At 34.0% G+C, this 12,897-nt stretch overlaps 1 protein-coding gene across 1 annotated transcript in view; it reads left to right on the top strand.

Annotated features, from left to right (window-relative positions):
- Window positions 1–9,202, top strand: part of LOC144435514 (N-sulfoglucosamine sulfohydrolase-like) — a 16,119-nt gene extending 6,917 nt beyond the window's left edge. The window contains exon 5 of the mRNA XM_078124104.1: window positions 8,430–9,202. Within this exon, the coding sequence (XP_077980230.1) occupies window positions 8,430–9,202 (773 nt within the window). The remainder of the gene's footprint in view (window positions 1–8,429) is intronic.
- The last annotated feature ends 3,695 nt before the right edge of the window (window positions 9,203–12,897 follow it).

Below are 12,897 nucleotides of genomic sequence, written 5' to 3'. Positions count from 1 at the left end.
AATACGTTTATTGCTCATTGACATCCGCGTTTATATGATATTAACTTTATGGTGTTATTAAGAGTTTGTGAAATTTTTGTTCTGCAACGTATTTTTTATAAATTGTACGAAGAGATTTTGAGGTTTCCAGTTAAAAACATTGTCATGAACAGGACGGATGTACACGTTTTGTTATAGTTTTTGATAGTGATATGTTATTTGCATAATCAATGATTTTTGATAATTAGACTGCATTTTGGAATGGAAGCTTCAAATTTCATATATTTTGTTACATCATAATACCTAATCAGTATGCGAATGTATGTTTATTTGTTGTGATAATCTCCCTGAAGATAAGATGGTAGGTAACCTGTAAATGAAACTCGTACCTTTGTCATTATAAAATAAGAAACAAGGGGAATTGAATTGAAGAAAGGACATAGTGTCTTTATTCAGTCAGTAAAGAGAGAGAATATTCAGCCAGAAGAAAGACTAGCCAAGGATAGAAAAATCCATTCAGGTTTGGGACTACGTCGCATGAGGGAGGGTCAATTTTTAGCACAGTTGGTTTGGGAAGGGTCACATTTTTGCCATAAGCACGGGATGATTTTCTCTGGTCCTCCTCCCATGTAATAACTGAAGGCTCCCTAACCTGGGGATTTCTAATAATATGGCTGTTTCACATTATTTTTTTAAACGAAGTTATTCGGAATAAAAGACAACACGATTCTGGTAAGGTCAATACGCTGTCTTTATTCATGCTTAATTATATTCTTAGAGATTTAAACAACTGTTTAATACCAAAATGACATTATATGCGTAAAGTACAGTATGTTAATGAAAACTTGCTGTTGCTATTGGTGAAGATAAGGTAGAGACATCAACGAGACAAATTGTTAGTCTGAAAGTTGAATTATTCCGTTTGTTGACAACAGATAGCTATAGCATATACATATTGATTGTTACCACCATTGACAGCTACGCACCGCTCCCCTGAAATAAGAAAACAAATACCATTATTTTTTCTGACGAGGCTATGAACATTCCTTCGGTTGCTGCACACCAAGTCTAGCATACAAGCTTCATAAATAGTATGAGTTTATCAGATCTTTTGACTGCTAACATTTGAAGCGTAATTTTCATTCTCTCTCCCTTTGGTTTGTTTGTTTGTTTGTGTATGTGATTTACTAGTCATATCTTCTCTAATTGTTTAGTAGTGTATGTAATTTAATTTTCTGTTAGTGCTTAGTGAGCCCCTGATACAAAACGGGTGCAATAAATAACTAAATGAGTATTACTACCAGGAAGCATAGCACACAATGGTCGGCAAAATGTGTTATATTTGAAACAAGCAACGTTTATATTAACCGCTTGGTGCAATCTTAATGTTCAACAATCCACGTACATTTTTATAGCAATTGTTAATATAACATCTATCCAAACATATACGAATTCGAAAATTTGATGCTGCATATGTAGAAGATGACGTTGACATCCCGTAAATGTGTATACATAGATACTTGCGAATTAAAAAATACAATATTATGTGAAAACAAAATTACGGCTGGCTTTGGCAAGACAACCAGAAAATGCATTAATATATACCACGTACCAGTTGACATCAATTTGACGAGATTGCATTTTATGTAATTTCTGGCAAAAGCATCGTGTGAAAGAAATCACAATACCATTTCTCATATTGCATTTTAAACCAGTTTTCAGTTTTAGATAAGATTGTAGTATATACAGCGAGTCTATACATTGTAAAGACTGGTATTTGTAAGCACTAGATTACGCTCAATACGACTTATCTCACAAATGAAATCTTTACTCCACTTACGTTCAATGTAGGCACCATCAGTGTTCTTATAAGGAGTCCAAATGTTACAGCCAGTCAGAATCCACCCAGCATCACAAGACACGGTGGCCTTTGCTTTAACGCCACCAGCACTCTTTGTACTCCATTTAGCCTTACAATCTAGGTTTGGTGACGCACAACAAGCTGCGTTTGCCCATACACCTGGATGAAAATATAAACAGGCACATAAACGCATATATATATATATATATATATATATATATATATATATATATTAATACTTTACCGTTTATTACAACTTTCGGTGTATCGTTCCTTTTCAGTTACACAGATAAGTCAGGCTGTGTCCTATTTATATCTTGCTTTTATCCTTGTTAAAGAATAGTAATTCTGGATTATTGATCCGGACTGTTTTGTTCGTTACTTCTATATATAAATAAATATATATATACACACACATCCTGGCAACTTCAGGTATATCTTTGTAGCATGCGTAACTTGAAACACGCATGGGAATGTTTAACGCTTTCTATAGTATTGTCATTCGCACACGCAGATGCGCACGTGCACACGCAGGCATGCACGCGCGCGCGTGTTTCTTATATTCAGTACATACCGCCGCCACTAGCGCCATTGACAGCATGACATTCCCCATTGATTATATTCGTCAGTTGACCAGTATTCCTAGAATTTGGCCATGCTCCATCCAATTGCTGCCACCAAGTATTAGCCAAGCAACCTGTGTGTAAGGGGGGAAAGGACACAGACAAGTAAAATCTCAATACCAGGAAAAGAAATTAAGCGAATGAATAAATTATTATAAATTATTAACTTGTAGTACAAATATACACTATTTGTTTGTTTGTAGTAATTATATTGACAAACAAGACAAATTTCAGCACTCAGGTACGGCGATTTCACATTTCATACTTATTAGAAGCATAGAAACATGTATAGCAATACACACCCGTCAGGTAAGAACTCATTCCATCTATTTCCCCCGAACACGAGATGGTACTAAGAGCATCGTCACTGCTTCCAGATTTCGGCCCCATTTTGTAGGTACATTTCATCTTCGGCCAGTTACAGCACCGAGCCACGGCTTTCACGCCTTATAATCAAGAAATGAAAAAGAAAAATGAAGAAAAAACAACGAAAATGAGAAGTCATGAGTAATTGATCAATAAAGAGATACTTTCATCCTTGTTAAATGAAAATTTCAAGAAGTTTTAACAGAATTTCCATAGACTTGTATTCCCATCGCTATTGTTTTCGTCGAATGCTTTTTTTTGTCTCTCGGGTTGTTGCGAAGTCGATATTCTGCACTACAGACTTCGTGATATACCGACTACACTATTACCTTAGTGGATTACACATAGTGATTTTAAAATAAAATAGGCAGCACGATTTCAACATAACGTTTTTGTCAACTTCCTTTTAAAGACGATTACTATGAGAGAAAATGATGTTTCTTACCTGATCCACTGCCACCATTCCTAGCAACACAAGCCGGGTTCGCATCTGATTCAACATGTATGTACTCGCCATCACGAGTTCCATGTGCATTGCCAGGTAGATAACTACTACATCCCGTCATCACTTCTTTGTGTTCACATTGTATCGAGGCAAGGGCATCATCATGTGTATCGGAGATATCAGACCATCGCGTTACACACGTTGGTTGAACTACAAATGATGGAACCAAGCAAAGAAGATGAAGGATGTGTAAAAGGAATGAACATTATATAACGACATGGAAATAATATCAACAAAACTGTCATCATCATCATCATCATCATCATCGTCGTCGTCGTCGTCGTCGTCGTCGTCATCTTCAATATCTTAACATTCGACAGTCCCTTTCTACCATTAGGTAGTTCATGTGAAAGAAAGACCACAGGCCCATAGAGCACACACAACGAAAAACGACTTTCACCATGACGTGATGTTTTTGTTAAACCAGGCTGGTATTAAAGATCTTGACTCAGATTCTGATACCGAGGACACTTAGTTAAGAAATGAAATCCAGTTCAAGTTTTAGCACACAGATTATTTTGTAAAAAGCAAAAACTACAGAAACTTTCATTCTCAGAGATGGTATCATGGCGTCCTTTTTCGATGCTTAAATCGTGTGACGATCAGTGAAGTCGTGCTAGAGCAATTCTGAACTTTAAAGATAATAACAGCTTAAATACTTCTCTAGTTCCACGAAAGATTTGAAAGTAACACATATGTTCGAAGTTTGGAAGATTATACCATCTCGTCATGCCACATCTGCACGCAATGAGCAATCCCTAGCTCTCTCAAAAACATGCATACAAAATTAGACACAGCGCGCGCCAACATCCTGATTAAAATAAACATGCACGAAGTCATAACGTATGTATACGTACATACATACATACGTACATACATACATACGTACATACATACATACATACATACATACATACATACATACATACATACATACATACATACATAAATACATAAATAAATAAATAAATAAATAAATAAATAAATAAATAAATACAAATAAGGCATACACGTTCACTTACCATCACATTCCGTGCATTCTTCCACTGCATCAATTCTGCTCTCAATGGCTGTCAGTCTTTTGTCAAGGTTGTTTGACCAATCACAAAGAGCTATAACACGGTTTATTACAAGATAATTACAAGAATGGCGGATACATAAAATACAATGACATCATTACTGCTGTGACATGAATTGAGAAAAATTAGACGGGTAGAGGGCAATTCATTAGATGCGGTGCTTAAAAATTTCACATATTCCTCTGTTTCTCTCATAATCGCATTGAATCTCCTGAGTTGTTTACCTAGTAAAGATATTTCCAAAAACAAATATACAAACTGACTATTTAATGCCACACTGATTAATTGATGGTAATAATTTTAGACCTACTAGATGGGAGAGAGAGAGAGAGAGAGAGAGAGAGAGAGAGAGAGAGAGAGAGAGAGAGAGAGAGAGAGAGAGAGAGAGAGAGAGAGAGAGAGAGAGAGAGAGAGAGAGAGAGAGAGAGAGAGAGAGAGAGAGAGAGAGAGAGAGAGAGAGAGAGAGAATTATGCTTCAAATGTCAGCGGTCAAAATATCTCATAAACGACGGGCACACAGACACAGATATGCTGTCCGTTTGTAGTGATGGTTTCTGAATAGTTTGTCTTAAGAAAGCCATGAAAAGAAGCAAAAAATTGTTGGAAAGCGATACTTACCGTCATCTGCAGTACTGAGTACAATACCACAAATAGCGGTCATAACAAGTAATCCTACTGTACTTTGCATAATTCTAATGAATGTTCATCAGTTTTACTAAAAGAAGTAACAAGGAGAAAAATCTTCAGCTTCATTTTGAGATTTTCTACATTTCTCTCAATCTATGTTATATGTGTACGCTGTATTGAACCCAAGCCTAAATAAATGTGATCAAAATGACAGTGTTTATTTAAAAAAAATCTTTTTATAAGGCATGACTTATATCATTAATGTGGTGACACGTATTTCTTTATCGGAGTTTGTTAGATTTAAGAATCTAACGAGATATCAAAATATTTCACAAGTGCAGTAATATTTACATGAGAACATAAAGATAATGGGGGGGGGGGGGTTTGATAAGATGACATTGGCTTTATCGACAACTGTGGACATATATTACAACGTACAAATGCACGTGATCGGGTAAGATAGGACCAACTATCATGCACAAGTGTAATTGTATTACAGGCTGTACTGCCGGTAAAGTATAGTTGTGTTGTGTATGTGATAGATATTCGCGCCTTTTCTTCTTTTGAAAGCAAAGAAAGATATATGGTATAAATGTACTCAATACATGTACCATTAAAAAACTGAATTCTTTTTCGAAAGAATAGTATTCAAAATCTTGAGCCTCATGATCGTCTCTCGATTTTGAACTGTATTTATTGCATTCCATTGTAATTAATATATAAATGTCACTGCCTTACACTGTTTCATCCTGTCCTATTATTTAACGACGGGAATTAAATAACTCTAAGCACTCGTTCTTCTTCGTTTTAGAACATATTGGTGTGCTTTGTCGGATAGGGTGATTTCGGGTTTCTTAAATGTCGTTGATTTTTACTGTCTTCGCATTTGGGATATATCAATGTTCACTTAAAATATGTACATTGTCTTACTTCTTTTGAAATTCTCTCTCTATGGACTTTTATAAAGTGTGAAACATGAAGGAAGTAGTAATATAGGGGATACCTCTATGCACAACTTTCATGAAAGTGATAAACGGTCGTAGATGTTTTCCTAGTTTTTAGAGTAAAGTAATTTCTGATCAATATTAGGGCTAACGATATATAGACTAAATAAAGTATGAAAACTCATTTTCTGGTGAATATCTAATAAAAAAAGTCTTACCTCAAAAGCTGGCTTCGTAATGAAGTTACAGGGTCTTTAGCACCAATATAACAGTATTGCAGTTACCTGCGATTGGTCAAAGATAATGAATTCAAAGTTTGCCCACTTTTTTGACATTGACTGGCATTTTATAATGTCGAAATGGTTAAATTCTCCCAATTTCTCAGTAATACAGTGGTTAACGCCTCTTTGGAGAAAAATGGGGTTAAAATAATCTGCCACGTCATGCTTGTACTAATTTAAATTTAAATAGAGTATATATCAAATATGAAAATGACGTAAAACGTAGACCTGTTCTACCTCTGGGAAAATAAATTAAAGATCGGACGGTACGGTTTCACAATGCAATGACCAAACATGAAAGAATATATATATATATATATATATATATATATATATATATATATATATATATATATATATATATATATATATATATATATATATATATATATATATATATATATATATGTGTGTGTGTGTGTGTGTGTGTGTGTGTGTGTGTATATATATATATATATATATATATATATATATATATATATATATATATATATAGTTTTGGTAGTACTGGAACTCTTTCTTGGGTGTAACTCGGAGTTTCACGCATATTGCGATCATCAGACACTCTCTAGAGTGTCTGATGATCGCAATATGCGTGAAACTCCGAGTTACACCCAAGAAAGAGTTCCAGTACTACCAAAACTATTACGCTCTGCCACTGCGGTATAGAGCACTGTCTTAGCAGATTGATACTCACCGAGTTATATATATATATATATATATATATATATATATATATATATACACACACACACACACATATATATATATATATATATATATATATATATATATATGTTTATATGTTATACTTTTTATTAATAAAAACAATATAATGTCTTTATTATCAAAGTCAATTCTTTGTGCGACAGTGAAATAGAAAACAGATACAAAAAACACTTACAAGTTATGAAAAATACGCTTCAGAACAAAAAATACACTAATTAACATAGACCGCAGTCTTAATAACACCCACGATAAAGTTAATATTATACAAACCCGGATGTCAATGAGCAATAAACGCATTGGAATTGTTGAAAGTAAATATATCATACGACAAAACATAAAATAATTTGATGAAAACTAAATCATATATGAATACGTAGTGGGGAACCCATTTTAAATCGGCGGGACATAACAAATTTCTATCGCAATGTTTAATTAATTTAATCACCAAAATGCTTTATTGGACTAATTTAGTTTGAAATGGAATCTATTAATTTTACAAACGTTTCCTGGTTGTTTAATGTATTTGTTTTTAATATACAGGTCAAACATTATCATCATCCATAGATTTTAATGTATGTATGTATGTATGTATGTATGCATGTATGTATGTATGTATGTATGTATGTATGTATGTATGTATGTATGTATGTATGTATGTATGTATGTATGTATGTATGTATGTGTGTATGTGTGTGTGTGTGTGTGTGTGTGTGTGTATGTATGTGTGTGTGTGTGTATGTATGTATGTATGTATGTATGTATGTATGTATGTATGTATGTATGTATGTATGTATGTATGTATGTATGTATGTATGTATGTGTGTGTGTATGTGTGTGTGTGTGAGTGTGTGTGTGTGTATGCATGCCTGCCTGCGTGCGTGCGTGCGTGCGTGCATGCATGCATGCATGCATGTACGTGTATGTATGTATGTATGTATGTATGTATGTATGTATGTATGTATGTATGTATGTATGTATGTATGTATGTATGCATGTATGTGTGTGTATGTATGTATGTATGTATGTATGTATGTATGTATGTATGTATGTATGTATGTATGTATGTATGTATGTATGTATGTGTGTGTATGTACGTATGTATGTATGTATGTATGTATGTACCATATGTATGTATGTATGTATGTATGTATGTATGTATGTATGTATGTATGTATGTGTGTGTGTGTATGTCTGTATGTATGTATGTATGTATGTATGTATGTATGTATGTATGTATGTATGTATGTATGTATGTATGTATGTATGTATGTATGTAGGTAGGTAGGTAGGTAGGTAGGTAGGTAGGTAGGTAGGTACGTGTCCATCCATTTATTTATGTATTAACTTTAATCAAAGTGACGTATACCATATGCAGGACATTGGCAACGTTTCATTATACCAACTAACCAATCCGCAAATTTTAATGATTTCTTAGGTATTGGTCTTTTCATGAAGGAACTTCAAGATGCTGGTTTTGCTGACAACACACTGGTTATATTTACCTCTGACAATGGAATACCTTTCCCTAATGCTAAAACCAACCTGTATGAGAAAGGAATGGGAGAACCTTTCATCGTATCATCTCCCTTTCACAAAGAACGGTGGGGGCAGGAGAGTAATGACATGGTTAGCACACTTGATATTGTACCAACTGTTTTAGACTGGTTTAATGTCTCCTACCCAGATTATGAAGTATCCAGCATTGAAGTCAACTTGACTGGGAAATCACTAATACCATCACTGCGGAGAGATCATGATCATGACACAGTTTACGCCAGTCACAATTTCCACGAAGTTACAATGGCTTATCCCATGCGGGCTATTCGTCACAAACACTTTCATTTGATTCATAATTTGAACCACCAAATACCATATCCAATCTCGGCAGACGTCGCCAGATCAGAGACCATGTTGGACATCTTGAGCCGTACAATTGCACATCAGCAAACACACTGGTTTAAGACTTTACATCAATACTACTACAGGGATGAATGGGAGATGTTTGACATTGAGAAAGACCCACATGAACTGAACAACTTAGCTAACGACCCACAGCATAATACTCTGTTTGAAGACCTGAAGAAGAAGCTTGTTGCATGGCAATGGCAGACTGGTGATCCATGGAGATGTTACCCTGAAGGCATATTACTTGAGACAGGGGATTATGAAGATAATCAATCTTGTATGTCTCTCCAAAATATTCCATGAATAATTATTGATATATCACCACTTGTAAGCCATGCACACAGTAGTTTGGTATACCTTATTCATGTCTGATTGCATGCCACCAACATATGCTTAGCCTACATATAGACTCTAAGGACTAGGGCTAACACTCTATTTGCTATACTAAGTGATATTTTGATTTTGAGAGGAAGTACAGCAAAATTCGAAATCAAAATAGATATCTAATACAGTGGTAGCACTAATCCTACAAGTCTACGTATAAGCTAACGTGTGCTAGACTCAGCATGCAATATTGGCGAGTGTTCACGATAGGACAAGAAGTTAGGATAGAAGTGCGCCCCCAGTGTCAGTCAACGTGACATTTTTGTTAGCATTGTCATACTTTGATTAGTTACGCAATCAATACTCATCAGTATGGTCGCATCAATCGCAGTCAAATTTACTTACCCCTTGACAGACATTGCACGAATCTACACATTTAACAGTTTTAAAAAATTGTGTGATGCTAATCCAGAATGGCAGAAACACAACTATTTGAATCATGCAATCATCATTGATTTGATATCAAGACATTTTATTTTGGTATAATGATACTGATAAGTAATAATAGCTTACAAATGCAGTCAGATATTTATACTAAGGCTAGATTGGTTTTGTCAAATATTTTTCACTTATTTTGATTATTTTGTTTGTAGATGTCATTTTGTTTATTTATCAAACGTTAATAAACCTCAGAAGTTGTTGATATTACACAGTAATCTCTGATATCACTTATTATAACCGGACGTTTTTAAAAAAAAAAAAAAAATCCAATACTGCTGAAAGTGCAGATGCACAACATGGCTAAGTCAGTCCACTGCTTGCATTTCTGTAGATTTTTTAGTGAGCAAATGAAAATAATTAATTTCTCATCTGACCACGTAGTTGCCGTTACAAGTTTTCACAAACATAACTTGGACAAATATGAAATAATGTGAGAAATAACTTTATTGTGTACTCCCAATTTCCAAGTCAATACCACAACCACTGTGTGAACACACAGGATTTGCGCCCTCATTGGCAGATTATGTAACAAGTGTGATTGTTCACTTCATGTACATATATTCTATATTTATACATTCAACTCATTCACTCTCTATTAGGTCATACATTATTTTGTGTTACAACCCGTGAAAAAACACTGATGCATTTGCTTGAATTAAGTGAGTGAAGGAAAGACTTCACGCAAAGACAACAATAGGTAAAAAGAACACTAAGACTAATACAAAAACAACAGTGGGTGCCTCTGATACAGATTCATGTGACACATTTATCACTTTGTTATATCTGTGGAAGATTAATGTAACAGTAACAGTCGGACTTCATCATTATAATATGTAGTGTTCTAAAAGTAAACAGAGTTTTGGGATCCAGGATTCATGTAGTTTTTATACTTTGATAAGTTACTAACACTACGTACACCACGACCCTTGCATGAAACTTGTCTTATTTCTGCTTACCACAAGTAAACAAACGCATCAGTGTTTTTTTTGCGGGTTGTATATTGCGTACATACCAAACACGCCTGACTAAAATTTTAACAAGTTCATTATTTCCATCATATAACCATATAATTTATGAATCTCAAATGTACATGCTAAATCTACTTGTGTTACCATGGTTACTGAGATATTACAGATCATGTCAAAAAGAAAGTATTAATTTCTACATATTTACATAACCAGGCACTTTCTGTATATGGTACACTAGTAATACTACAAAAAACAGGTGAGTATCATAAAATAATGTTTTTAAAAACCCCTCAACAAAACTAGTTAAATATCTTCTGCAATATATAAACATCCTCAAAAGAGTTAAAATTCAGCGAGACGAAAGAGTTGTCACAAAATATTTCAGTCGAATGATTTACAAAAAAAAAATCTGAAATCTGAAAAGTTTCTGGCACTGCACACTGACTGAATATCGCTGTGATAGATTAGGTTTATAAACAATCTTGACAGAGTTTCATCAAAGTGTCTGTGGTCTCAAAGATTTAGGGATGATCGCACAATGTCACACAAGTTCAATAAGTGCATGAACTTAGTTTCATTTAGGGGGAAGGGGTTTGGCATCAATGTTATTGCTGAACTTCATTTTTGCACTTCTTACCAAATTTCACAAACTTTCACGCATTCAATGATAACAGGTTCTGTATTTATTACTGAGATGTTGATAAGTTGATTAAAATTTCCTTTTAATACAGTGCTGGGTTTCCAGTTAGTATTTTAATGTGTTTATCATCGTGTTTTTGCATTGTATCGATAATGATGTGACTGCTACAATTTTCATCATAGCTTACATCATATATAAACATGTCGATATCACACTGGTGAATGTTTGTTTAGGGCGAGGGTGTTTTGACCTAAACAAACGCAGTTTATTTACTGCTCGGAGCTTGTGCTCGCGACATTATGGACATTATGCGATTGTCCCTTAGTGTGATGGTGTTTAATAATTGACTCTGAAATTTGTACATCCTTGTGAATAAAATGTGGATTACTTTTAAACAAATAATTTCAAGGTTAAACTCATAGTGGATTTCTTAATGGCGAGCTCTGTTTCTGGATTATAAGATGCTGGTTAAATTCCACTTTGCAAAATAGTTCTTTAAAAGAGAGATACTTTATGAAGTGTTTACTGTCAAAATAAACTAAGCATATTCACAATACTAGTATGCTGGATTTATGAATTTAAAAAGTGTTAAAATTCTAAAATTTGAGAAGAGAACAACATTCTGCCATGGTAATGATACTGCTTTTAACTTCAAATCTCATGCCGCCATTTTTAGATAAGAGCAACATTGTGAATAGGGCCCTCACACATGTATGTCGAGAAACAGAAATTCAATGTTAATAATTCTAAGCATTATACAGGTTTTACATTACATACATGTCCATAGAATCACATCCACTATATTAAACTTGATGTGAAAGTATGTCAACTACAAATTGCAGAATAAAACCCAACATATGAAGATACTGAAACATAAAACCACTTTTGATTATCTCATTGTTGGAATTGTTACACTAATAACACATTTCTAAAACTTGCATTAAAGCACAATTTGTAATTTGTTGGGCCCAATTTTTGGCCAAATGAGTGTACAAAATATACAACAATTAATACATACTAAAACTTATTTATGAGCAAATCAGAATTGACATGGCAGTATACAATATGGTCAAGTATACATACATAAATGGGCACAAAAACTGGCATTTTTAGAAATATTATGTTATTTTCAAATCATATGTGATGACCTAGTGAGCATTCAACCAGTTCTGGACACAAAGCAATATGTTTAAGTAGTTGGGATAATGTAGGAATAGTTCAATACAGTAAACCTGGAATATTTTCACTCCAGACGTATTTTAGTTTATTTCGTTGAAAACAACAGTGCAAAAATAAGTAGTGACTAAAATGCCTGCTAGCTCATGAACACAATATACAAGTTTAGTGAATGGTGAAATAAGTCTTTGCAAAATATTCTAGAAGTGAAAACATCTAGGTTTACGGTATCATGAATATGAAACAAAAGTAACAACCAAGAACAATAAACTTACAGAATTTCGTAGAATATATGAAACACTAGAATTATTGCATAAATTCACAAAAATGTGATCTTTAAATGCAAACTTGGCTTGGTGTTTGATGCTTGCAACACCATTATTATTCTG

Source organism: Glandiceps talaboti, chromosome 5 (genome assembly GCF_964340395.1).
Source record: "Glandiceps talaboti chromosome 5, keGlaTala1.1, whole genome shotgun sequence".
Lineage (NCBI taxonomy): Eukaryota > Metazoa > Hemichordata > Enteropneusta > Spengelidae > Glandiceps > Glandiceps talaboti.
Note: the sequence above shows the minus strand (reverse complement) of the source record. Positions and strands in the feature narration are given on the sequence as shown.